The 27,530-nt window shown below is 47.5% G+C and overlaps 1 protein-coding gene across 6 annotated transcripts; it reads right to left on the bottom strand.

The window, feature by feature from the left end:
- Nucleotides 1-33: 33 nt before the first annotated feature.
- TMOD1 (tropomodulin 1) lies at nucleotides 34-27,131 on the bottom strand. 6 transcript variants are annotated; one of them, XM_058423975.1, is made up of 11 exons: nucleotides 23,428-23,687; nucleotides 16,804-16,967; nucleotides 14,805-14,961; nucleotides 10,947-11,066; nucleotides 7,967-8,056; nucleotides 7,388-7,518; nucleotides 5,716-5,823; nucleotides 4,020-4,163; nucleotides 3,456-3,600; nucleotides 2,317-2,382; nucleotides 34-1,537 (listed from the first exon to the last, which is right to left on the bottom strand). In XM_058423975.1, exons 2-10 carry the CDS (start codon nucleotides 16,921-16,923, stop codon nucleotides 2,348-2,350), a joined length of 1,050 nt encoding a protein of 349 aa, XP_058279958.1. In that variant the 5' UTR covers nucleotides 16,924-16,967; nucleotides 23,428-23,687; the 3' UTR covers nucleotides 34-1,537; nucleotides 2,317-2,347. The 6 variants fall into 6 exon arrangements, with proteins under 6 accessions (XP_058279958.1, XP_039947121.1, XP_039947119.1 ...); XM_040091187.2 differs by lacking the exons at nucleotides 2,317-2,382; nucleotides 23,428-23,687 and adding an exon at nucleotides 27,111-27,131; XM_040091185.2 differs by lacking the exons at nucleotides 2,317-2,382; nucleotides 23,428-23,687 and adding an exon at nucleotides 26,900-27,013.
- Nucleotides 27,132-27,530: the final 399 nt, after the last annotated feature.

The following is a 27,530-nucleotide window of genomic DNA, read 5'->3' on the forward strand; positions in this document are numbered from 1 at the left end:
TGATATGGAACTTGCACAGTGAAGGAAACAAACTATAGTAAAGCATTTTATGTGACACCATGGACACATTTATTAAGATTTGAAGAGCAAAAAGTGTGTTTCCCACAATAGCGTTTCTCTGCTTCACTGGTCAAAGCTAAATCATCAGTGGTGTTTGTGCACAAGCTATGAAGAAATCTCTGAAGAAATTTTGCCAGAGTGTATGTAAAAGGCTGAAAAACTTCACTCTTTAACAGACATTCAAAGGCAGATTTCTAGCAAGGGAGAACAGTTTCTAGGATGTATCATCTGCCCAAGATCAAGGTTTCAGTACAGCGATGCTTCTTCCATGGAGACTTCTTACTGAGCAGGATCCCACCCACATTAACACTGGAAATTTTGGATGTGCTGGGTCCACTCCACTGCAGGTCTGGGAGATCCACAAGCCTCTGGGGAATTCCTCCCAGGCTGGATGATGAGTGTACACTGACAAAAAGCTGTGAGATCGTATGTAGTGTAAGTTCAGATTTGGGGTATTTCACTTCACAGCTTTTTTAGGGCACTACATTTATTCTTGCATTTATGTGGACATAAGGAACAGCAGTAAAAGAAATAATTCCTAGAGAACAAAATTTAATTAATAGACACGGTCATTTAGACAGAGCAAAGGGAGAGAATTTGACATCTCCAGTGAATGTCTGGACAAACGCTTTTAACATTAGGAAACTGAAAGGAGTGAGGAACAGAAAAGAAGGTTCTCATTTGCCAATTAGTTTGGCCATCTCTGGGGGTAAGGGTTTGCATCACACCTCTAAGAATGACTGTTTCTTCACACATGCATGGGATGGAAGGACATTCACCCATCTAAAGCACTTGATTTCTGAGACTATGTTTTATATTTGGTGGCCTTAAGTTCCATTTAATCAGGGGGTGGAGATCAGTTTTTTGGTAAGAAACACTGGGATGCATTTGAAATAGCATCTCCAATTAAATGATTCAGCAAACGTTGGTAAAAAATTGTAACTTACAATTCTTGAAATTAGCCATGTTTCCAGATGTTAGAAGTGCTTGTTAAACTAGTTACTCCTCTGTAGTTACTTGAGATCAACTTTGAAAAAAAAAATAAAGTATTTTTTTAATACTTCTATAATTTGTGTCTTTTATAATCTTTCATTCATGCATACCACATCCTAACTTTATGAAACACTGTGCAGGAAGTTTATAGAAAAATTAATCCCCTTTAGCATTGGTTTGGACTCTAAACTGAGGTTGCATAAAATTGACACATTGACTTGAATAATTTCCTACTCTACAGAAAACATTAACAGTCCTACTGGATAAAATCTTCATAAAAACTACAGCCACTATTTAATTTCAACTCTTAGTGCATAAAACAGAACAGAGGCACCACAAATACTCTGTCAGGGCACTTATTGCCTTTAGATTTCCACAGTGTAGCACAGATCACTGGGAATGACCTCCATAGCCAGGAACTACACTCCAGTTCTGCACTTGGGAAAAATAGGCCCATTCACCTCTGCAAGTCTTCTCTTCCTCACTGAAAAAGAAGAGAAAGAGGAGTATGTCAGTGGGATAATGTGGATGGCAGGTTTGCTTTAACAGCTGTAAAAAAGAGCTGAGAGATGTACTTTCTGCCAGGAAAGAAACAAGATAGCGTCAGCTTCTGAATTCCTGCCTTAAGCAGCAGGCACAGCCTTACACAGTAAAATGAGGGAAGGTGAGGTTTTTCTCCCTATGCATTTTAAGGCTGGAAGCTACTTTCAGCCTTACTTCCATTATTCTGTAGTTAATTTTATTTCACAGTTTGTCTTTGTAATTGGACTTTGGCCAGTCCATCATCTGACTGATGGAGAGACAGCAGGAAACAGATGTCACAGTTTTTCCTTTGCTAGTTTTTCAAACTGAAAACTTGCCCTTTAAGAAAAAAACCCCCTCTCTTCTTAAGCTAAGCCATTGGGTTCCAGTCCTCTGATCATGGCTAACATAGTCAAAATAGTCTCATATCTAGTCTTAAAAGTTGATTTACATCTCTTGACACCTACACTCGTGACTTTCCAAAATGGTGTGGGGAAAAAAAACAAACAAAAACCAATTTTTTTTTTTTTCTTTTTTGTTGTTTTGATACATAGAGCAAAAATGTATAAAGAGGATGTAGAAGTTAGCTCATGAGGATGAACATAAAAGAGCATCTTAGGGAACGGAAGCTATGGGACCAAAACCATGTTCCGGTAGCATTAATTGATAGGCAAGAACACTGGAGTTGAGCACAAGCAGAGAGCTATTGCTGACAGGGAGGAAAATAAAGTTTTTCTTTACTTATACATTGTCCAGGTGTAGAGCTGAGATGCTATTGCCAGAGACCATCAGACCGATGAATACAAGCTGCAAACAAGAACCAAATCAGACAGAAAATGCAGATCTTAGTGGTCAAAGAGGCAAAATACACAACTCTTACATGGAAGGCAAGCTGTGAATTTGTCCTCTAAGAGCAGGAACAATCGAAATACTAGATTTTAAATCTTCGAGCTGATTACTTTGAGTGCCAGGTGCTGCAGAGTCATTAAAAATCATGCTCTGTTCCAAAGGACAAAAAATAGCAAGCCTTCCCAAGTGCAGTGCTCAAGTGACCAGGCACTGAGTATTTTGTGTGATCCTTGAAGAACTGGCACATACCCCTGTACTTGGCTGTGCTTCCTAGGAGCACAGTACTGGCTGAAGCAAGATGGATTTTTTTCATTTGTTTTTAAACACAACAAATTTATCATCTGCCTAGATATGACAGCTGCTGAGTTACAGCATGGTGTGTGTGTTAGCTCAGCACTGCTCTGCTGGCCTGGTTTCCAGTGCTCTACAGCAGCTTGTAGCCAAGCAATGGAAAGGCTCTGCCACGTGCTTTGGCTGAAATGTTAGTTTGCAGACTTGCCCACATTTTGCTTCACAAGCACTTCTGACCACTTCATTGAGGGTATACAGATAACTCAAAGCCATGTGGCCTCCCACGTATCCCTAGAAACAGTTCCTGTTTGATTTGCTGAAGGGGACAGGCCAAACCTTAACTGCTGTCAAAGTTCAACTCTACTACTTTTCATCTGCTTGTTAAAGTCGGAATGAAGCTGGAGGATGACAAGCAGTTGGCAGAAATCACAAATGCTAGCAGCTCATAGCCCATGTGCCACATGCTGTATCACAAGCTCTACCACATCAGCAGCTCTTGCTCTTTCCCAACAATACCCACTGTTACTTGCAAAAAACCCTGCCTGGCTGACAGCAGCTGCGGTAGGGAACCAGCTGATGAAGACTGCCTTCCTCCCTGAAGGGCAAAGCATCATCAGGCCCTTCAAGAGGCACATTCTAATTCATATGCGTCTTTAGGGTGAGCAGTTCTGCCCTAATTGCACCAGGAACTGCCCACAGGACCCTCCCACACTCCCCAGTTTGCAGCCAGCCAGACTCACCCAGGTCGTTGTTATTCATCATGGCATTGGAGGCGCGAAGCCGGGGACCTTGCTGAGTGAAATGGTACCCGAACTTCAGCAGGGAGGTGTTCTTTTCCAATATATTTGCGATTTCCATTTCTACTTTGTTGCCTAAGGGCTGACTCTTGAAAACAGAAAAGCAAGCTGTTCAGGTTAGAGGGCGATTCAGAGCAAGTACTTAGAGGGAGGGGGTGGAGACTGCAAATCTTTTTCTGGACTTCGGTCCATTTCTGTTGTAAAAAAGACTGCTGGCCTGTTCCTGTACACACACTACAGCTGAGAGGATCCAACTCCTCCAGCAGACATTCCCACAAGTCCTGTTGCCCAAAGACTTTATTTCTTGGACAGATTAGCAGCTAATGGACGTCTAGAGAATTTTGGTCTCTCAGTCAGCTGTCTCCAAGTTCTCCATAGCTCAGCTACTTCAAGCTCTGGGTTTCTCAGGGAGCCACGCTTGCCCCAGCCTGTATATCACAGCACTTTTGGTTCCCCCCACACAGGCCACGTTCACCTGACCAGAGCTGTCACCCACACACACTTTACCTGGTTGTCAATGCGCAGCTCCACAAGCGACGTGTTGCCCTCGAGTGCTTCAACAATAGCCAGGATCCCAGACCCAGAAATGAAGTTTGACTCTACATTCAGGCTCTTCAATGTGCTGTTGACCTTCAGCATTTCTGCCAGGGCCTGTGGACAGGGGTGGGCAGGAAGAGCTGGCAGTCAGACAGGCAGGGACGGAGCACTACAGGGCAGCAGGGCTTTAGCTCCCCTCTCCTCCCGAGTACTCCTGGAGCACATGCTGTGCAGTTTCACTGCCACCCGATGGAAGCACTCTTTGTGGAGTGAACGGGGTTCCCTGCTGCTGCAGTGGCATTCTTGAACATGAGCTTGCTAGAGGCCACAGCAAAACCTCACATGGAGAAACACTTGGGGCTACCCCAAAAGGTGAAGCCCACACCTGCAGCTGCCTTGTGACAGCTTCATCTGTTCCTCTTCTAAAGCCAGCATGATAGGCCAAGGATGCTGGCCAGCATTGGCCCTGCCTCCATTCTCATGAGTTGCTGCCTGCACTGCACAGGGTTGAAATGCTTCCCATTAAAACATGCAGAGAGAAGAGCATTTGTCTCGAACAACAATGGATGCTCCACATGTAAGGTATCATCCCAAGCGGCATCACAACCATATTAATAATTTTTGGTTCCCTTAGTGGTAAGACCAGAAGTGACTGGAACACTCATAATGCCCCAGAACTGATCAGATTATGTAATTTTAGATAAACTGCAAGGGAGGATCCATCTAAATCATGAAACAAAAGGACTAGAAGGTGATGCCCACATGGCAGGGCTGACCTGCACGCACAGCATTTAGCCACACAGCTCACCCAGCCAAGCACAGCACCCCTCAAGCTCTGACATAGCACCTGTCCTGCCTGCATAGGCTTTCTCCTCAGTCCAGAGTGCCTGAGGTAATTTAAGAGCAGTACTTGAAAGTACTTACTACTCCAGAAAATTTCTTTTTCTAGCAGGAAACTGGCATGCACGTGTGTGTGTGTGTGTGTGTGTGTGTGTGTGTGTGTGTGTGTGTGTGTGTAGGTAGGCAGGGGTAACCAGGGTGACTAAGAGCAAAAACTGACTGCAATGGTGCTGGAGAAGGATGCAAAGATGCAGCCTGGAAGGCAGCACGAAGGCCAGGCAGAACAACTGGCTCCTCTCTGCATCCCCACTGGTATTTAAGATCACTCACAGCAGCCAGAATTACGCATTATCACCTACAGAGGCCACACATCACAAGATGCAGAGTCCTGCTTCTGCACACATCTGCATAAAGAATGTATGAGAGACAGCTGGTGTAGACGTGTATGAGGGGAGCAGCAGCTGTGCACACCTTTGTACAAATCTCCAGAGAGAGAGACAAATTCCTTTTAGAAGATGCCACTAGGACATCAGGATATCGCTCCTTTTCCAGGAGTTCCTAGGGGATAAATATGAGACTGCATGTATTAAAGGACAGCGCCCTGAAACCTCCACGGATGAAAAATGAAGTGAAGGAACCAAAGCCTGTCTGCTGCTGGCTTCCACTAGTGCTCCTGAAACTGAAGCACCTGCAGCAAACAGCCAGAGGTGTGGAATGTGCCAAACACGACACAAGGTGCAGAAGCAGCCAGTCAATAATGCTGAAAATACCTTGCCCGAGAACAGCTCCTGTCACAACACTGGGACGATGAACCCACAGTACTTACAAAAGCAACAGGGTCGTTGCTCCGGGTCCCAACTATGCTGAACTTCTTCACATACGTGTTGTTTTTCAGCGCTTCGGCAAAAGCTTTTAGCGTTGGTATGGGAATATTCTGTGACAAGAAATGCAGAAAGCACATCTTAGGCAATCATCTGTATGCAATTAATATGCAATACATGTGAAAGATACTTTTAGCTTCTCACCAAGGTCAAATCACCAAATGCACCAAAGTAATTCGGGAAGGGGTTGAAAAATGTTTTTACAAGTTCTCTTGCTATAACCAGCAAGTTCTAAGGGGCATGGCAATGTCTTCACCCTGTTTTGTACTCTGCTCTGTACACTGCCTTGATTCGAAGCCTCATCTCTGCTCTTTAGTTTCTCAGAAACTCAGCTACCTAGGAACACAGGCATTGTGGGGATGTTGTTAACCAGGATCCGTGAGCCTACGAAGCGCTGCTCCGGCACTCTCTGATACGAATGGCAGCACTGAGAAACATTCATGTCATGTTCAGAAAATTTCCAACTACGTGAACTGATCCAGAAAGGCCTGAAATTATCTCCTCGTAACACAAATCACTGACAGCCCTGACTGCTTTATACAACATCTTACAGGCTAACATTTGCCATGCTATGTCTCAGCCCAGAAAAAAAAAATCCATGCTGCTTTTTCTGAGTTCCTTCAAAATCAGTATTTTTCACTTATGAAGAACTTTAGATACCCTTTTCAAAAGTGCAAAATTTCACCTAAAATTGTAAATGGCATCCTCCTCTTGGACTTCTTACCACACCACTTGGATCCCACCATGCGGAATCACCAATACTCAGAATCATCCACAGAGCGGTAACGTGGCACCCAGCAGCTTAGAATCTCCACTGTGACTCCCCAGTTCTCCAAACCCCATCCCAAAGTCATGAGTTCAACACACAAAAATAGTGCCTGCCTGCCAGACTCTCAGCTTTGTGTCCTTAACGGTCACTAGCCTGAATCAAATTCATTAAAATAAAAATATTTCTGTTTTAGAAAGGTGTGGGTAGCATGGCAAAAATGTCTTTGAAGTGCATGTGCAGTTAACCATGTTCTTGCTGTTTAGCTATATCATCATTTAACAGGCCCCGTGAAACAGAAACTGATTTTTTAGCCCAAGTGTCCCAAAGGCAACTTAAGAAGTGGTGCTGTGTCCTGACTTGCTTTCTACAAGAAGTAAGAGTCCACAGAAGGGATGGGTGAGAGACAGAATGAGACAACTGCAAGAAGGATGGCTTCTTCATACTTTCATGGCAAGTATCTGGATTATGAAACCTTTTTACTCCTACCATCTTATAACATACATCAACATTCCCTCCACCAAATACGCCTGTCTAAATCATTAAAGCAACCTAAAAGAGCTTTAACCAGACAGCCAGTTTTGGGTCGCCCCAAACCACCCTCAACACAGCTCCATTCTTCCAGGCACTTGGAGGAATCCTCCTGCTACCAGCCCCAGGACTTTGTCCCACAGCAGGTAACAATCCATTCTGCTGCCCACAATGGAGATGGGGAACACTGGTGTTTCTTGTCTGGCTACATCAAGTGTTATGATACTGACTTGTGCAGCAAAACAGACTCAGTGTCTGCCTTCTGTGCATCAGATACTTAGTCCTGTTATTAAGAGAGGAGAGTAGAAAGGAGCAAATACCATAATATTGTTAAGGTTGACCTCCTCAAGGTCAGGATCATTGCTTTGTATTCGTTTCAGAGTTTCCTCCACATCTGTTGAGTTTGGCTCCTCATCAGGAACTGGTTTGTACTGTGTGGGCTTGATCACGCCTGTAAGTGAAAAAGCAAGATGTGAAAATGAAAGCACCCTGAGTAGCACTGTCCTTTCTTTGAGTGCATTCCTCCTCTTCCAGAAGCGGAGAGATGGAAGCACCACCTGACAAACAGCCACGAGATGAGAAGCCTCTCCACTGGGGCCACCCAGTGCAGGACAGCCAGTGCCTGCTGCTGTGTGCTGTTAAGGTCCAAATCTGGATGGCAGAAGGCACACTGCTTGCATGGGGCTGTCCCTTGGGCTGCACTGCCTCCTGGACGGCACCAGGCAAGTGGCTGACACTGCACTGGCTGGCACAGGGCAAGGATGAACCAGAGATGGCCTCAGCAACCACAGGCTGTTCTGACATGCACAGCTCTAACCTTCAGCCTAAAAATAATTACCACTGCCTCTGCTAGCAGCTTCAAAGCCAAATACTGCATCCTGCTAACATAAATCACTTACTGTTGAGGCCTTCTTTGTTCACGATGGTGCTGCTCCCCAGTGCCTCGTAGTACTGCTGGTTACTCATCAAGGTGTGCATGCCAAGGATGGCTACAGAAACAGGAGAACACGACTTACTGCAGGCTCCAGAGCCAGGAAAAGACACAGCACGCTACCTTTTCCTGTGCAAGCGTAGAAGAACATGCAAAGGGAGGACAACACCCCCCAGCTGACATAAATATGCAACAGTGCTTCAATATTCTCCCTTGTTTATTCCAGAGTAGCCTGATCCATCCATAGGGGAAGAGGAATATCATCTTGTGGACAACAAACAAACATTCAAGACTTCCCAGTAGCCCACCTGGCTCAGCATGACATGAAAATAGTGAGGAGAAGCCAGTAAAAAAACTCAAAAAAATGCCATTGGTAGGCTTTAGGATAAGTGGCTTGGTCCAGCAGGAGCCTGCACATCCTCATCACCCTTGTTCACTGGGCATGTGCCACACAATTCCACAGTCCAGTTTTGGAGAAGAGCTGTGCCCCACATGGAGCCAAACCAACCCCAAGGCAGCAAGGAGGTGACTGTCACCTGAAGCACAGCAATGCACCTTGTGTTTTCACCCAACAGCAAGACGGGGTGGTGAACTTGGTATGCTCGGAAGGTGACACTGTGAGAAGCTAACGCTCTGCTGGCTTGTCAAAATGTAGGGGGCAGAGGTATGAGCGCCATTCAAATGCTGTAAAAGCCCAGAAGTCAAACTCAGCCAATTTGTGTCTCTCAGACTCAAGACTGTAAAGCCAATAGGCAAATGCAAATTGAACCATGTCTGGGGGCTCTAGAGAAATTCCTGGCAGCTGCAAATGACCAGTAGGAAATCAGTGGCTTAGGAACGTTGGGGTAAAGAGTTTGTTTCTAAAAGTAACCCTGATACGTGCAGAAAGATCACGTTTGAAGATAAACTGATTTTTGAAGCAACAACGTTTTTTCATAGCTATATAATTGTCTAAAGAAAAATGCAGACACCTGAATGCTTGTTAAAACAGACACATCTGAACAAGTCTTGATCTCTGGATAGATGCAGTTGTGAAAATAATAATTTTCTCCCTAAATCCAACCATGCCACCATAAGGGCACTTGTAAGACTTGTTTGTCACCAGTCTGTCACCATGTTCTGTTGCTTTGGCCAAGAAGGGCTGGAATTTACAAAAAGTATCCTTGAAGCCCAGCATAAGAATAGGATCTGTTATGATGACAGCTCATTGTGACTCCATGTCTGGATGGCACAGGCTGGACAGCCAGCTGCAAAGTGTGTCAGTGAACTTCCCCATGGCCACCAACACATTCCCAACTGGATCTCACAGAGCCAAGCAATCCCTGTCTGACAGTCTGAGTGAGGCTGTGCACTTCAAATTTGCTTGTTTGTATTTTAGCTGGACCTTTTCTCCGTCATTTTCTTGCAGATGGAATTTTCAGGGGTGCAACACACCTTGGAAAAGTAATTTGAAGGCTCAGCATTATGGTAATACAGATAGTCCCCAAATCACAGCTTACTTGGGCAATGAAACATCTCCAGAAGCCTGGAGTGTGAGTATCTGGACTGCAGAGAGCAGCAAGGATCTGCTGTCATGACCATGCATTTGGGGGATCAAGTTTGTGTTGGTAGACAAGAGTGTGCTTATGTCTAAGTCTGTGCTTATGGCCAAAGGAATGTATCCTCCAAAAGGAATTCAAGCAGAGCGAAGACACCCCACTTCTGTTTCCCTCACCTGACCAAAGGCATGGGAGCCCTTCCAGGGCTACTGGGAGCCACCCTCCTGGCCTTGCTAAGGAAGAGATCCAACACACCACAGCTCACGATGATCCCTGCTGAACAGGCAGGAGCAAAATGAGCTCCTGTTAAACGAATCCGGCTAAGCAAGGCTGTCACTGTCAATATTTAGATTTCAGCACAGTTTGTATCACATCAGTACTCCTGCTCCCACTTAAGTGTATTCTCCCAGCAACTGTAGAACAAGCTGCCCTGAAAAGCATTTCTGTGGGACAATAATTGCTGCAGAGATCTGGAGCTTAGAAAGGCAGATTTTATAGGATAGGGCTTCATAGGGTTTTACCGTTGATTCTCAAAGGTAAAAAAGCAAAATCCAGAGATGCTATGCTTGGCCAGGGTACATACATTTGGAAACCTTAATGCAGAAGTGTATTTGTAAGCCAAAAAGATGGCATTATTACGTAGAAGATATCTAGTTGGTGTAGTTATTCTCCAGATTTTCTTACAGACTTCCAGCAAGAAGGATACTGCTAGGGAGTATGGAAACCTGAAGAAGACAAAACTGTAAGAAGAAGGCAGTATCACTGAAATATTCACTGACCGCTGGACCAGCAGAGCACATGTGAGCTTCATAAAGTATCATGGGGTGTCCATGTGCTCCTTTTCCCGAGGCATGTCCTATCCCAAACACAGAGCTAAGTCCACAGTATGGGCTTCAGCAACATACCCATATTGTCATCTGACTGTCTGACAACACAAATCACAAGAAATCCACCATTTAAAATGTGTTGAAAAACCTCCTTAACAACCACCAAGCTTGAGTGTCCACTGAAAGACTTCTATAACCTGACAGATCCTTTAACAGGTTGCACAAGAAATCCACATTCTCACAGGGTCTTCTTGTCTGTTTCCTAAGACTTGGTTAGAAGAAAGCTGTGCTCTTGAATGTACAGACTGGAATTAGCAACAGTCAGTGGTAGAGACAAAGGAAGAACCGTACACTGTTCCATAGATAAACCCTTCTTCTCCCTCCTCAGCTTTGGTCTATGCTCCTGATTAAATTACATAGGCTGGGATTAACTTTTTTTAACAAGTAAATAAATTCTGTCAAAATTGGCAGCAATTTACTTAGATAAACAGCAAAAAGTGCAAAGCTCATTTCCCACAAAAGAACAAAATAACGCCTAGAAGTTGAACAACTTGCACCCCCAATTACTGTGAAATTATGTTACCAGCAATGTCACAGAGCTCTGCATCAGAGGCATTAGCAAGGGCTTCCTCCAGTTCTGGCTCCAGAGTCACACTTTCCAAAACAGGATCCATCGGCTTTTGCTTGGGAATCCAAGCTTTTCCTATAAATGCAAATTGAGGTCACTTTCAGTATGGCAACAACACCCAGTTCACAGCTACCCTTGCAGGTGCATTTCCATGCTGTGAGATTTGAAAAGTAGAAAGGACAGAGGCGGCACAAGAGAAAAATCAGAAGAGAAACTGAATCCGTTTCCATCAGCTTGGTCGCAGTCCTGCTGCGATGCGAACGGAGAGGCGCCTGCACAACACTGGCAGCCGCGGAGCTCAGCCCTCCCGCCAGCGCGGGCGGCATCTGCGGAAACCCAACCGCACATCGGCACCGCAGCACGGCCGCCGGCAGCACAGCACTCAGGAAGCCACGCACAGCCTGACCCCGCGGGTCCTCACTTCTTGGAAGGCTGCACAAAAGGGGCGAAGGTTTGCCAGCACTCAAGAGAGGCTAGTAGCCTGTACCCAGGATCAGTCCTACCACCAGGACACCTCTTGCTGCTAACTCTAAGTGCATGTTGGCAAGGTAGATGGCACATTAGTCAAAAGAGGGCAGAAAGGAGGTGGTGGAGGGCTCTGGCAGCAGGCAGAGTCAGCACTTCAGTGAATGAGTGGGATGCAAGGAGAAGCAGGCTTAGGCAGCTGGTCTAACTCAACCCTGTTGCAAAGAGCATGTCAGATGGAGACACCTGTGCTTTATCTCTCTGGACAGCAAAAGGCCAAAAACCAGACCCGTTTCCTACAATTCAAAGATGCAAATCCACAGTCCAGCTGGTAATGCAAACTTGTAATCTTAGCTGCTTGCTCATGGCCTTTTCCTAAGGGGGGTGCCCACACTGACAAGAGCTGGAGCTTTGAAGGCAGTGGGCTCCCTGCCAGTCTCCATCCCATTGCCCGTGGCCATCCCTGGGCAAGCCACAACCCCTTCTCTGCTGCAGCTGGCTGCATCCCAGGAGGCATGGGGCAGTGGACAGGGTTGATGGCCCTGCACAGCTGCCCCCAGCTCCTCACCGCTCATGCTGCAATGGGCAGCAGATTCTTCTCAGAGGCAGAATGGGTCAGGTCTGGGATTTCACAACACGGCATCCACCTGTGACTGCCCTAAAGAAAAGACAGAGGCTTGTGATGTTTTAAAATTCCACAGCAGTGAGCAGTCTGCTGGGTAAATCCAGCATTGCTGGGACAGGGGTAGGAGGGCTCTGGGAACATTTTGAAGCAGTCCCCTCCCCTAAAATAGTCCCAGATCACTGCAGAGATAGCGACTGCAAAAGGCCTGGCCTAACGTGCCAGCCAGGACTATTTTTGTCACCTCTCTGAAACCAGAGTCAGTGGCACCAAAAGGGAGAAACAGTCCTGCTGCTCAGGGATATGCAGAAAGGGGCTAAATTTAGCCTCAAGGAAGAACCAACTGCACCTCAGGGCCCCCTGGGACAAAATGGAGGCTGCCATAAACAGCCTTTTGCTCCCATCCTCTGCTTGTCCACTGCCACTCTGACAGAGAGGGCAGGAATCTGCCTCCTGGAACACAGCTGCTCTTGCAAAAATAGGCAGAGTGTCATGTGCCTGCACAGCCAGGCATCTTCTGGATACTCAGCAGCAAAATGTCCGCCCTGGTCTGGTGTGGAGATCTGGAACCCCTGTCCCACCGGATGCATGGCTGGGCAAACTTTACATACCATCTGGTGTGTGCAACACCACCAGGAGACAAGAGGAACAGGGCAAACTTAATTCTGCTGTTGTGCCGTAACTCCTTCTGACAGCTCAGTGACATCAACATTTCAGGGGTTTAATTCTAGTTTAATTCTAATTACCTAATTTCAGTCAATTTCTAAGTTTTGATAACTTTTTTATCTCCGTCCTCCTTTGTTACAAGATGGAACTTTAATTTAAATGGTGCATGCATGATGATGACAATGCATGATATTTTATGTGATAAACAGTATGTCCGCACACCCCAACTCCCACCCTGCCCAGCAGCATGGCCAGGGCAGCGCCTCCCATGGCAAACTAGTAAATCACCCTCCAAACTGCAAATGTGGTGATTTATTTACAGCTTCATCACAGCTGTGGATATGTAATTTACCATCTCTGGCTCACAGTCAATGTAAGTAGTGTCTTCTCTCAACAGCATGTTACAAATGAAAATACGCTTATTACATTTGAGACCACAACAGACTTAAGTATGATGCTGCAGACTCAAAATGCTTGAAATACCTCCGCCTCCTGCAGAACACTGCTTCTACCTTCTGGGCTAGCCAGGCGGGTAAGCAACACTGGACTTGGGCACACCTGAAAGGTATCAAACCAGTCTTCTTCATAGTACTTAATTTACCCATTTACTTCTCTCAAGGACATTTTTTTAAAATCTAAAAATACCATCTCAGATTTTATTAAATGAACAGATTTTACACAAGCTCTTTTTAAGAGAGCCATGTGGGTCAGTAAGGGGTCACCTTTCAGAAAAACCTCAGTTAGGAAACTTTTCATGCATTTCTTTTATCATACTGGGAACCATTAGCAGGAACAGCACACAACCAGATCTTCTGCTGCGGGGGGATCACAGTGCAGAGGGAGACACAACAGCTGAAAAAAGCTGCTGAGAAGCTCCTGGAATGCAAAGGGCAGGGACTGACCAGACCATATCCCATGTCAGATGACAGTGAGAGTTCCAGCAGGAATAGGAAAGTCACTTGGATAACGGGTCATATATGAGGACCAGAACAGCAGAAGATGCCAGGAGAAGAATAGCAATGAAGGAGAGGAAAACCCCTGCTCACACCCCTTCTCAGAGGAAAATCCCTGAGGCCTCAGGGCCATGCAGAGCAGGAGTGCAGCAGCTGCTGCAGGGCGTGGTGCAGGATGACACAAGCAAGCAACCTGCAGCCGACTGGGAAACAAGGCTGAGGTTATCAAGAGATGATGAAAATTAGATGGGAACTGCTGGGTTGTTACCCTGGTTTTTCTGAGCCTTTTGCTTTTCTTAAATGGAGTCAGATCTTTTTAGTTATTGTACAATATTAAGAGCAGTTCTACCTTTTTCCCACAGATGTAACATAAACAAATCCTTTGTTTTTCATTCTCTGTCCCTTGTTTGCATATTTCTAACCCGAAAACAATTGTAACTGACAACTGGTCTGGCCACTGAGGCTGAGGGGTGGAAACCCCAAAAAGCCAATCTTCTGCTAGACCCACAAATGTATAAAAAGTAAGAAATAAACAAAGGGGTCTCTTCTCTCCGCTCTCTCGGCTGTGAGCTGGATCGGAAGGACCTCGGAGAAAATCTCTTGTCTGCGTGTGACTGCTTTGTGTGTCTTGGTGACACTGGGTCTCATCACAACTGCAGAGAGATGTGGAGTTTCTCTATGGAGAGAAGCTCACAGTGTCGGGATGGACTGTGAAAGGCAATGGTGAAGCATGGAGCTTAACCTGAGCAGCTCACAGGAGAATAGGGCAAGGAGGAACAAGAGAGGACAGCAGATGATTTCTTTCCCAGAATCTGATGCAGATGCAATAGCATGGGGATGGGAGAATGCTGCACAGTTGTACAGCTTCTGTCCAGCATTTAACAACACACCAGGTGGTGACCAAATCAGCAAGCACAGTGACCTCCGGGGCACACCCCTGTTTATCAGCCAGCCTGGGCTGGGTCTAAACAGCAGAGAGAGCAGATTCCTCACCCCAGTAGTGTCAAAAAGAAGTTTTATCAACACAGGTCAGACACAACCCTTCTGCTGTGCACCCAATGTGCCTTCACTGTGATGCACCCAGCATGGTGCAAAGGATGACCATACCTCTCTTTTCGCCTGTGAAAGGAACCAAGTCTTCTCTGTCTTTAATGTCCTTTGCCTGCTTTTCTAGGTGGGCCATGAGTTCCTCCCTTTTGAATGGGCCAGTTGGTGGCTTTTGCGTCTGATCCCGCTGCCTGAGCCCTGCCGGCAACAGTGCGTTCTAGATATGGAGGAGAGAAACACAGGTTATCTCTGAAGGCCACGATCCCCATCCACCAAACGCTCTCCCCTCCTCACTTCCCTCTCGCACCACTCTTCTTCCACATTGGACATGGACAATTTGCTTCTTCTTGTGTCAAAGGTTATCTTCATCCAGCCCCACTGATGCCCACATCATGCCCATGATATGTGATGCTCCTTCCCCCCTTCAGTTTCAAACGCTGCCCAGTGAATGATTCTCTGCAACATCAGCCCCAGCCCTTTCTTTCTGGAGGCTCTCAGCCATCTTCCCTACACTATATGAGTCTGTCCAAGTGCCCACAATGCCCCATGTGTCCCAACAAGAATCAGTTTGGTTAAATCTGATGATCTTTCACAGAGCAGGTCAGAGAGTTGTGGTGGTCTCTTCTGCCTTTCATGATCCATCACGAAACTACAGAGAGAGTCTCACAGGGGAGATCACTTGGTCACAGAGCAAAACCCCTGTGAATGTCAGCCTTTTTTCAAGCTGCCTCCTTGTTATTCAGTCACGTAAGCTGCCACGGGAAGTTGGTTCGTGCTTGACACATACGGCACGTAAACACCTGCTTATGTTTAAATATAGAACAACCTTAATGCATTAAGTAAGACTATTCCCAGATCTGACACTAAGTATGTTCTTTAAAGCTTTACTGGGTAGAAGTCAACATTTACTTTTTAAGACATCCAAGGTGATGCTGAACAACACAATGATTTCTTCACGCTTGCCTGATAATAGTAGTTCACTATAATTTATATCTGTAGCAGTGAAAAGCCTGGGAAGGAAAATGACTAATAGGAGGCAGTTAGACCCAGGCAACCTTGGAGGGCAACAGAGAAGTGTGTGAATCGCACAAGCAGGGAGGCATAGGAGACAGCTTGCTTCCGCAAGCTTCATGCTGTGAGGGGCAACTACACAATCTCCAAGCAGACTACAGCTTCACTGACAGATGTCCAAAATTATTTTACTGTTCCTCATCTTCCACAAAATGCCGCCTGACTCTGTGTCTTCTGAAGTAGCCATAACTAGCCCGTAAGCTTAATCCTGGGAGCTAGCTTGCCAGCTCTCAAATATTTTCCTGCATTGCAATTAAAAATACTGATGATGCAATCTACACCACCCATCATTTACTCCAGAAACACTAACTGCACATTGCAGGAACAATTTCTCACTTGGCAGTGCCCAAGCTCCTCGAGTAACACTGCCGTAAGCCAAAGGCCTGCCAGTTGGCTCTGCACATCCCCTGCAACAGGACAGTGCTGGCTCCAAAAACCTTTCACCACCTTGGCACCAGCAGACCCCATGTTTGCGTATGTGCAGCTCCTGCTGATGCTAAGAGGTTGCTAAAAATAAACTGTCCCACTTTTCAAAACTCTGGGATTTGAATTTCTGCCTAAATGGAGGAAAATACAGGCCATTTGAAGTTTGTTACAAAACCCCCAAACCCAAAACACCAAAACCCTCCCAGAAAATCCTCAAACCAAGCAACTCGCAAAACATTCCTTCCAAGGTGGCCTGGTCAGAAACAGAGATTCATTTTCCAGAGGATTACTGCCCTGCACCAACTCTGGCTCATATTGCTGCTGAAAGTCACAGTTGCTCATCACGTCGGGAAAAGGGCAGGGAAAACAAACAAAGGCACACATGCAGACTGTGCTTCCATTGGCAAAAAATTCTCCTGTGTATCTGCAGCCAGTCTCTTCCACTTGTGCACCAAGTACAGGCTCTGCAAAGGATCCCACTGAAATGCAGATTACTAATGCAGCCCACTCCCCCACAATTACTAAGATTCACTACCTAGCATCTCAATTAAACATTACTTACATCAGGATCCAGTTCTTCCAGTTCATTCTCTAACTTCCTGAGTTCCTCCTCTGTCAGAGCTCCAAGGATCTGATCTTCATCTAGGTCTCGGTATTTTTCTAGCTCCTTTCTGTAAGACATCTTAGAGGAGTCTTATGGATCTCGCTTCTATGCTGTAACAGAACCTGATACAAAAACAAGAAGTGTTAGCACTGAACACATGAAAGCATGATGCTGCCGCCCGCCTGGCTGGGAAACACTGAACACCCCAGAGTTGCAGATTTATGCTTAAAGCATGGCTGATTTCAAAAGATTGCTCAGGGCCCCCATTCATATCCTACATGCACATAATCACCCACGGACGTGGGCGCGGCACAACTCCAGTAGCAAATTGCTCCATCATGGATTTACAGGGCAGGACTGAGGAACTTCTTTGTACAGGACCCTGGCTAGGGATGTCTTTCTGCAAGCAGTGCTAGATGTTAATGAAGAATCCTAGGCATTTATTTCTTTGAAGGACAGTAAACTAGAAGTCATAAAGTATGGAGTTCTCATGTCCTTACGAGGCCCCGTTGCCCTGCACATGGCACTCCAAATAACATTGCAACCAGATGGGAAGACAGATTTGTAGCACCACTGAGTAGCTCTGAGCCCTGAAAACCTCCACGAGGCCACAGTGCATGGCACTTCTTCCCATGTTTTAAAGCCACAAGGAGATCAGGAAGTATTATCCACTCAGGTTCAGGAGGCTGCCAGTTAAATGTGCTAATCAGTGACCCACCTTTTCTGAGACAACACATGTTTGCACTGCAGCCATCTAAGCAGCTGACCTGTGTGCTACTGCATGTAACAAACCAGTCCTTCAAGAAGTGAATGGTCTATCTGGATAATCCCTGCTGACCCCGAGTCCTGTCTCCTAATATAATGTGCCGTACACAATCACATGCATGTACTAGACCTCTGCAAGCAAAAAGACTGCAGAGACAAAGGTCAATGTGTTTAAAATATGCAGGTGGGTTAAAAGGACACTCAGCATAACACCCAGAAGTGTATCCAACTCGGCTCTTTTGCTGACAGTCTCCTTCTGCTCCACAGAACTGTCTGTACATTTTGGGGTTTTTTGGCTGTTTTTGCAGAGAATACTGAGTCCTAGATAACTTAAAGTGATTTTTCTTAAAGTTTTGCTATTCTTTTGAGTGACATTTACATTAAAAGTAACAGCAAGGCCTGTGTATTTTTTGGGGAGCCAAACATCTTTTGAGCTTCTATAAATGGTCTCTTTTCAGCTCCTGTGGAGCATGAGAGCCCTATCCTGAATCACATCTCTCCAGCTTTGCTTGTCCCCTCTGGACAGATTATGCTCTTATGATCACTCTTCATTAGTGGAGAAGTTTCTTTATACAAGTTACAACACAGCTGCTGTTCCAGATCGGAAAATTATCTTTAGCTTGGTCACAAAAGGGCACGGTAATGCACACATGCTTGCTCAACAGCACGGTCTTAAATTTAGAAGCTGTCATCTTGTCAGACTTTTGGTTCCCCTCTAGTGTGATGGCAATTCCTGCATCACTCACATTCTTGCCACTCGCCACTTAGGAGGTGAAGTGTGAGGAGATGGTGCCTTCTTGATGGGAGAAGCACCCCTTGAAGCTCCTTCAGTTGGGAACTGAGAGGGTGAAAATCAGCTTTTCATTTGGCTAGTTTGCTCCAAGCTGTGGGCACTGGAACCAAGGGCAGCCAAGAGGATGGAGAAGCAGGAGTGATGGGGCTCAGTGGGTCTGGCTGAGTGGGGTGGGAAGAAGAACCCCACACTCCTGTGCTTCACCAGCGCCCTGCAGCCCTCAGTGCAGGGCTCCCTGTGCTGCAAGGCTGGCGGGCAGCAGCCACACACTGGCCAGCCCCCGAGCCATGTCCAGCAGCTCAGCCCCTGCAAGCCAGCCCTTCCTGCAGCCATAGAGAAGGGCAGAGCCTTAACTGCAGTAAGTAACCCATGAACACTGCTGTGGGACATCCTAGAAAAGAAGCCTGGACTCGGGTCTGGGTATGTGCTGTGCTACTGCAGCCATAGATTGCAGTGCATGAGCCACGACTAGCCTGGATTTCATATGCCATTATGTAGTTTTGACCATTCTGCTGTGGAAGAAGCTGGAGCTAGGGCCAGGCAGGAAGGCTGCTAAATTCTCTGTAATGGCTTAAAATACACACACCTGCCTCACACACGGCAGTATCCGTCTTGGCTACACGACGACAACTATTCCCACAGACCCTTCCCAGGAACATAGGCAAGACTACAAGCAGGGGCCTGTCTGGGACCAGAGTGCAGCCCCACAGGGTGACCTTGTTGCCTCCCTCCAGAAGGACGGAGACGTCAGCACCGAGAGGCGAAAGGCGGGACAGACATGGGATGTCAGTGCACACAGGCAGCACTTCTGGAAAACGCTTCAGGTTTCAAAGCATCTTGCAGAGATATGAAGCTGGGGCTGCATATAGCAAAGGCCCTGAGGATTGAAGACAGGTGCAGAGCCTGCTGAAAGGTAGCTGAAATCCCTGTGGGGAGAATTTAATTTGCTACATACCCCCAAGAGGGGTGTCGGGGGGCACAGTGCCCTCCCAGACTTGCTGGTGAGCCGGTGGGGCGGACAGTGCTGGCACCTCGCACATCTCTCGGAGAGCAGGCTGAGAGGACTGCTCGTCAGGAGCACCAGCCTTGCCCACAGCAGCAGGACATTCTGTACTGCCCCCCTGCCCGCAGAACAAGCCGATCAGCATCATGTCCTCCAGCACAGCCTCCAGGGCCAGTATGTTCGCTGGCACTCCCTTATCTCCACATCCCAGGCCTCTTCCACCCTATCTTGCTAATGAGTGCTGGGAGAAAAAGCAAACCAGCCTATCTGCTGTAACTGGCAAGAGGGCTTTGAACTGCCAAAGATAAGAAAGCAGGTAAATTCCGCCTAAGTGTAATTGTTTTTGTTTATACAGCATACTGAAATAGCCACCACCATAAATAGTTCTCCCTGATTTGTGCTAGAGTACAAATATGGTTTAACATAAGTCCCACCTTCACCTGAGCTCAAACAAACCAAGATCCTTCAGCACAACTCGAGTTCTCACTCTTTTTCACTAACTCTATCACTCTTCTTTCAATCAACTAAGGAAGTGCCACAAAAGAATGCAAGTGCAGTATACAGATACTGCACAGAACTGACACTGTTGCAACTTTAAGTCCCCAAAACATTGAAATTCATATAGATTACAAAGATAGCAAGATATTAGGTCTCTTTGTTCAAAGTACTTGTCCGAGACACGGGAAGACAGCCCAAGCACCTGCACTTGGAAAGTCTGAAGAGCACACAGGCTGAAATGCACAGTGATCATTGAAACTGTTAAAGGAGAAGAGTTTAATTGGATGGGTACAGATCCCTGCAGCACCACGACCTTTTTGGGGTGCCAAAACCTGAGAGCAGCACTGACGTCCTGCACAGGGAAGTGGTGGAAACCCATTCGGGAAAGTGTCCCACGTGTGCCCACTATGTTTCACCCCCAGCTGAGGGCAAGCACCAGTACTCGGTTACGCTCTTCAGGTAGGCGAGCAGGGAGGGCAGGAGCAGGGCAGCAATGGGCTTAGGCTACAGCAGGCCACCCATACTGCCAAGTCAAAGGGTCTGTTGGATTATCCCCCCATTATCTGACAGGCCCAAGAAAAAGAATAAATGAGGAAGAACTGGGTGAAGTGACCAGAAGAGCAGCACGACAAATTTCAATAAAATACAAAAATGTCACAGTGAAAGGCATGGGTGCTGTGTCAGGCATGCTGTGTGACACACCTGGTGCACGCTGTGCCGGTCAGCCCAGTGCCGCCCCACACACCCTCCCACGTGCACCAGCATGCCCACACCAGGACAGCACAGAAAGCACTTACTTTCATGCAAAATGCAGGGAGAAGGAGCAACCAACCTCAGCAAAGGTGCAGGGCTTTCCGGGGATAAATTCTGTTATCAGTCCAAGCCAACCCTGACTCCTGCAGCATGCAGCCACCATGCCCAAGGCTCAGCACATGGGAGGCTTTGGGGCATCCCTGGTCACTGCCACACCAAACAACCACCAAAGGCAGGGGACAGGAATTCAGTGTACTCTGCTACATAATGAGAGCCATACCAGAAAAAATTAATGTCCTTGGCCCAGACAACCCTTGAATCTACCGCAAAACCTCTTCTGTGCTCTGAAATGTGAAAGCGGACCACGGGGCTTAGATTTTGGGATAAGTAGGTAGCCAAGCATGACCAGCATAGCTAGTGATGATTCTTGAAAAAACTGCCAAGTTTGAAGGCAGAAGTCTTTTCAGGATGAAAGCTGTATTTAAGGAAGAGTGAAGGCAGGAATTCATAACATGAGGGATGGCTTGCAAACCGTTCCTGTTTGACTCACACAGAGTTTTGATTTATGACTTTTTTTTTTACAGCTTAAGTATAAATCTGGGTCAAAGTTCTGAGCTATTACTTTTGCAGTATAAAAATAGCAAACCAATATCAACCACCCCCTCTATAGCTGCTACAATCAACTTTTTTTTCTTTATTTTTTTTTTGACTTGCAGCATAACTTAAAAGATAAATGCCATGGTCTGGGTTTTTTTAAATGGACGAGCTATACATATTGCAAGTGACCATTTAATATGCGTTCAAGAGAAACCAGGCACTTTCTGTGCATACACTTAAATCTCAATGAGTCCCCGGGTACAGATCCAAGATGCATGCTGTGCAGATGAGAGGAACAAATCACCTCCAGCCTGTTCGTAAGTGAAAACTCTCTTCTTATGTGGCCAGTCCTCCGGCAAACCTTAAAGCCAGTAGCTAACCTGAATGAAATCTCATACAGGACTCAGACCTTAATTTCTTGGGAAGCTGCATGTATGTGCAAGGGGTCTGTCAGCCTTAGAGACTTCCTTTGGCCGACAGTCAGGAAATGAAGGAGAGCTGGGGCTCGATGCTCTAAAGCAAGGCAGGGGTACCAGAAGCACTTGTAGAAGGGGTAGTTGTTACACATGTAGTGCTGGAGCAGGCACAGTGGAGATGTGGAAATGAAGTAGATCAATCCGCCAAAAGGTGAGTCTCTGCTGATTCGCCCCTCTTGGGACAACTTTGAAGCCCTGAGCTTGCATCTCAACATAACTGGGTGCTGGTGACTCCATGGTCAATCCTGCTTTTTGAGTTACTGTGCAACCAAACATAACCAGTTCCCTGCAGTTACAAGAACTGATCAACAAATTATGGCCAGACCCAGTAGCAACAAAGGGAAAGATGCACATCAGCTCCTACCGAGACCACATCTAAAAATGTGAATCTATGTGAATTGTGCAAAACCCAACAGGAAATCAGAGCAGAGCAGAGGAGGAGTTGACTCCATCCCCAGTGTAATCACACAGCCACACACAACAGATGTCTTCACTGCTGGGTGCTCACTGTTGCAATCTACCCTGTTCGCAGGGGAAGTCAGTGCAGGTGCGGTCGTACAGGTGTGTCTCCTCCCAGCACACAGGTACAAACATCAGACCTCGGCCCCACAGCCCTCTCTCTCACAAACACCACCAGAGTCCAGTGGTGGCTTTGCAAGTGATGAGATGCCCTGCACCTGAGGTACAGGCATTAAAAAGTTTACTCCACTTCAAGTGAACATTGTTCTTAAAATGAAAGGAAGATAAATGCCACTAAGGCCACTGCTTTAAGGTAATGGCCTCCTGCACATTTCTGTAGTTCCCTTTTCAAGCAGATCTCATTTTCTAGTCAGAGACGAAAGCATCATTTCAACGAGCCATAAACAACACCCAGGCTGCAGCGTCAAGCACTGTTGACCTGCCCGGGCTCTGCATCACCACCGTGAATGTACAAGATGATGAAAAGTCTTGTCAAACCTACAAAAGACTTTTGATAGACAAAGACTCCAAGAGTTTGGGCTTGGAGTCCAAGCTGCATTAGAAAGTGTCTAGCCAGGAGACCCAAAGGGGACCCTCTGCTTTGCACCACTGAGCATGCATCTGGACACTGCGTGCAGTTTGATGTCCTCTAGCAGAAGATAGGTTTTTCCAGGCTGAACAAGCAAAGGGAATTGGACTTATTCAGCCTGGAGAGGTGGAGGCTGCAGAGCGACCCAACTGCAGACAGTCACATGCTGCCTAAAGGGAAATAACTTTTAAAGAAGAAAAAACACAAATTCATGTCCCGAATGAGGGGAGTGGACACAGAAAAGACAGGAGATGCTCCAGATGGTGAGCAGCTCTGCCATGTGAGATGCAGAACGCAGAGCACATTGCTCCAGGCAAGTCAGTCATCAACAAGAAAAACTGAGGCACTCTCAGCCTCCCTGCAAGAGGTTCATGCTTAAGGAAATCCAACAGCCAATCTGTTGTCCCTTCAGGAAACTCAGACTTCTCCAAAGAAGATCTAGGTTTCCTTCCAGCTAGCAGCTGTTAATCTAAGACATCTTGAAATTAATATTTAAAAGGAAACATCTGGAAGAAGGCATTTTGGGTCTAGCACATGACTTCTGACTCTCTAAGTGACATAGCAGCCATGCAGAACACGTAACACTATCTGGAGTCATCGTCACCACCCAAACCCCTGCAGCAGTGATGTTCAATAGGCCAAGACTTACTGATGATGCAGCTTCATTCCCATGGATATCCCCACGTCAGAACTGACATTCCCATCCTGGCACAGGCAAACAGCTTGTTGTCTGAGGTCATGCACACACTAGGGAAGGCTCCATGTGGTCAAGCTAAGTAGCCTCTCCCTTTATCTACTAGTGCTGAGGAAAGTCTCACACTGCTTGCACTTTCCTCAGTCTTCTCAGCTCACCCAAATCCTAAAAGAAACTGCCTGTATCTCCTGGCTCTCCTCTTGTTAATATTCCTGCAGCCTGCAAGTCACACAACTCTGTACTGGCTCTCACCAAGTGGTCTTTCTCATCATCACATAGCCTTGATGTTAGGTGACCAGCCAAGATCTGCCAAAGCCCAAACACAAAAGCATCCCAGATGTATCTCCCCCACTTTACATATTTTTAAGACACACACTTGTAAACACAGTTATGTGCTCTGCTATTTGGGGTGAGGTTCTCTCATGCACCTGGCATGCACTCAGTTGCTTAATTACTAATCCCTGTGAAAAGCATGTGGCCACACTTGAGTCATTAGTGATACTGTGCACTCAGTTCCTGCTCTGTAACTTGACCCTTCCACTTGGAAGCATCACAGCCAGCACAATCTCCTCTGGAAAGTGATCCTGGGTTTCTTGCCTGAGTTTCTCTTAGTCCTCAGATGGACACCCCTGTTTCTGTGGCACACTCTGGATTTGCAGGGAACCTGATGGGTGCATTGTGAACACAGGAGCAGAAAGGTTCCTGTCTTGCACTGAGCAGTGCCTCAGATCCATAGGCAATGGCCATATTCCATAGAAGAGTCCTGCCAGACTGCCAAAAGCCAAAACACAGCGAGCTTTAGTAACACATCAGTGTCTGCACATCCCAATCCTACCCTACTGCTAGTGTAGCTGAAGCACAGGGGATGGCAGTGAAATGCCCCACCAAGGTGCAGCTGATAAGCCCCGGACAGGCTGATGCTTCATTAACACCAAAGCAAAATGAGCACTGTTCCAGCAGCAATGAGTATGCAGCATACAGCATGCACCAAATCTGAACAAGGCACTGAACAGATGTGAGACCCTCACACAATCACGCAAAGCCTGCAGAAACAAAGGAACCAGCTCCAGCTGGGAGAGCTACCAAACTGCACAGCACCTGAATGGGCGAGAGCTCTGGAGAAGCATCACTGCAACCTTGCTTCCAAGCTTCTCCCCAGGCTGCTGCCAGCTAGAGTGTCCTGGGATGTACAGACTTTGATCTGACCCGGTATAGCCTCTGTTATGTGTTCATCTCATTTGCCACGAACAAGTAGGAAGAATTCCCTCCCAGGAGGATGATGCAGCTCTAAGGCAAGGCTTCAGGGAGGGGGGATCTCCCATCTTCGGGGATTTTCAGATGCAGGCCATATGAAGCCAGACTCTCCCTGTCTGAGGAGGGGCCTGCTGTGGGCTGGGGATGGGCTAGAGAACCACTGCGCTGCAGCTGTGTGCCCGAGAACATGGAGCATTCAGCGCCGTGGAGTCATGGAACACAACTTTATCTCCTGTTTCTTCCAAGAGCCTGGTAATTTCACCAAGTGAAGATATTTTGTCTACAGGTCTCTGCCTGAACAGAGAAGTGAGGACAGTCTTCCCAGCTCATGATGTGCAAACGACGGTCAGCTATAGAGAAAAAAAAAATCAGAAGGCAGATCACAGTCTCCTTCCCCCTAGCTATGCTTTCCCAACTCCACACACCTGAAAAACAGTGAAGCAGCACACAGAAAATTAGAATAATTCATTTGCAAATACCACATTTAGTAGCACATTGCTCTAGGGAATAGGAGCTACACATCTGGCAACAGAGGACTGGTGCTTCTTACAAAAGGTTTATTCAGAATCTTTTGTAAAGATAAATCAAATGGTCCTTCGGGAGAATGAAAATAAAACTTGGGCAAAGAAAATCAGTAATGAGATAGACCAGACTGTTTCCATATCTGTTTGACTTTCCCAAATGCACCAAGGGTGGGGGGGTGGGGGGGTGGAGAGCAAGCAACATATTTCCAATATTATGCAAAACCACAGTATCTGGAGAAAAGGCAGCAGACCATCACAGCTGAAAAGTGTGTGAAGAACAAGATGAGTGAGGCTGGAAAACAGTGCAATGCTGAAGGAGGGGTGGGCGAAGAGCCCTGACAGCGGGAAAGCAAAGACTTTGAAATGAGAAGCAGTGAGCCTGTGACACAGCGTGCTTGTTGGAACACCTATCTGCGTGTACATTAGGATAACAGGTAGAGAGGCTGTCAAGAGATTAACAGTGAAGACACTTCTACAACACTGCAAAAGGCATTTGGCTCTGGGCACCGCAGTGCGAGCAGGGTGGTGTTTGGCTTTTGTGAGCTCGGCTCCTCCTTTCAAGAGAGCAAAAGAGCTCACTGCTATAACCTGAAGTAGGGGTTGCATGCACAAAAAGCTTGTCTGGTATTTACTCTATCAGATAGTCTGAGAACAGGTGCCACCTCTCAGGACAAATCTTGTCTCTTTGACGAGAAATGAGGAAGTCACTCTTTACTCCTGCATGATCTGGCAGGTCACAAATGAGGAAAGGATTTAAAAAAAAAAAAAAATAAAATTAAAAACAACCTCAGTCACATGGCTTGAGCCCTTCTGGCTCAAGGCCCAACACCCAAGGAAAGTTGTAAAGCAAGTAGAAAGGACCTCCACATAAGGGTAGAGCAGCTGGCTCTGAAGGGAGGCAGAGGGCAATGGATTTTGCCCAACAAACCATCCACGACCATTTAAAAAGAAGCCGGCAACAGATGAGCACGCGAGTGGGGGCAGAAGCTGCATCCATCTGAGTGAAGAAAGGTTATGTTTGGGATAGGCAGTGCCTTTCAAGGCAGCGACTATTTCAAGCTGGAGAAAGTAGGGCCAAGGCAAATACAACACACGGCCTCAAGGAACCTCTCCCCCTGCTAATTCCCACTTTTCCCTTATAACAGCAGCACACCTTTCTAGCGACCCATTATCTGGAAAACCATCTCCTAGAAGAGCTCCCCTCCTCTTGAGCAATCAAGCAGTAAAAAAGAACTCTCAGTGCCCTCTGCAACCCGCTCAGTGGCGTGTAGAGCCCTCTCCTCTCCCCGTGGGGATCAGCAGCCCCCGATCCCCACCGGGATTAGCCGCAGACACGCGTGAGCGCCGGTGGCTGCCATCCATGCCAGCGCCTCCGCCGCCTGCCCGCCGAGGGGCACGGCCACCCCGGCCCGGGGATCCCCGGCTGCCACCGTGCCCGCCGCCGGCTCCGCGCATCCCGGCGCAGGGCTCCCACCTCCGGGCACGGCCCCCGGCAGGCAGGCAGAGATGCGGGCAGGCAGGGAGGCGACTCAGCACTCAAGCAGTGCCCTTTCCTGCGCGCTGCCCGGACCGCAGCGGCGGCCGCTTTTTCTGTCGAGCCGGGGACGCTCGGTGCCACCAAATATTGTGCCGCCCCTTCGCTCGCTTACCGCACCCGCCGAGCCGAGCCGAGCCGAGCCGAGCCGAGCCGAGCCGAGCCGAGCCGAGCCCGGGCGGCTCGTCCTGGCCGCGCCGGCTCCGCCGCTGGCGGGGGCGGGGGTCCGGCGCGGCCGCGGCCCCGGGCCGGCCGTCACTCAGCGGGGCCGGCCCCGCCGCCCCTCCCGGCCGAGAACAGCTGCGCCCGGTTTGGTGGGTCCTTACCCTCCGCCCGCACTCGCGATGGCGAGCGCGCTCCGTCCATCCCCAGGGCAGCTCCGGGGCGCCGCGGAGGGCGGCAGCACGGTCAGGGTTTGTTTCCAAAGGGTCTTTCCTGATTTTTAGCGATTCAGACACGCTGGGGCTTGCCTTTTGTCCCGTGGCAGCCTCCTTCGGAGTGCCGAGCCAGGTGCTTCGGTAAACTGCCTTTTTGGGAAAACCCACAAGATGTACGCATCTTCTTGGGGATCTAGGACACTGAAAAGCACCCTGAGACTGTATCTGGAAACACTTTTCTGGGAGGAGTGGTGCAGCACTGGGACAAAGGTAACAGGGAGGCCTCAAGGCTCAGCCAGACCAAGTCATGGCCACCGAGGCCTCTTGCTGGATGGCCCCGCTACCAGCACTGCTGAGGACCTGTAGCTG

Source organism: Hirundo rustica, chromosome Z (genome assembly GCF_015227805.2).
Source record: "Hirundo rustica isolate bHirRus1 chromosome Z, bHirRus1.pri.v3, whole genome shotgun sequence".
NCBI classification, from domain to species: Eukaryota; Metazoa; Chordata; class Aves; order Passeriformes; family Hirundinidae; genus Hirundo; species Hirundo rustica.

Bases quoted from the DNA above. Each gene is read 5' to 3' on its own strand.
- TMOD1 (XM_040091187.2), bottom strand. From the start codon at position 16,923: ATGTCTTACAGAAAGGAGCTAGAAAAATACCGAGACCTAGATGAAGAT. The intron at 7,519-7,966 runs GTAAGTGATTTA...TTTCACTTACAG, and splicing joins GAACAAAGAAGGCCTCAACA to GCGTGATCAAGCCCACACAG. The intron at 5,824-7,387 runs GTATTTGCTCCT...TTCTTGTCACAG, and splicing joins TCAACCTTAACAATATTATG to AATATTCCCATACCAACGCT.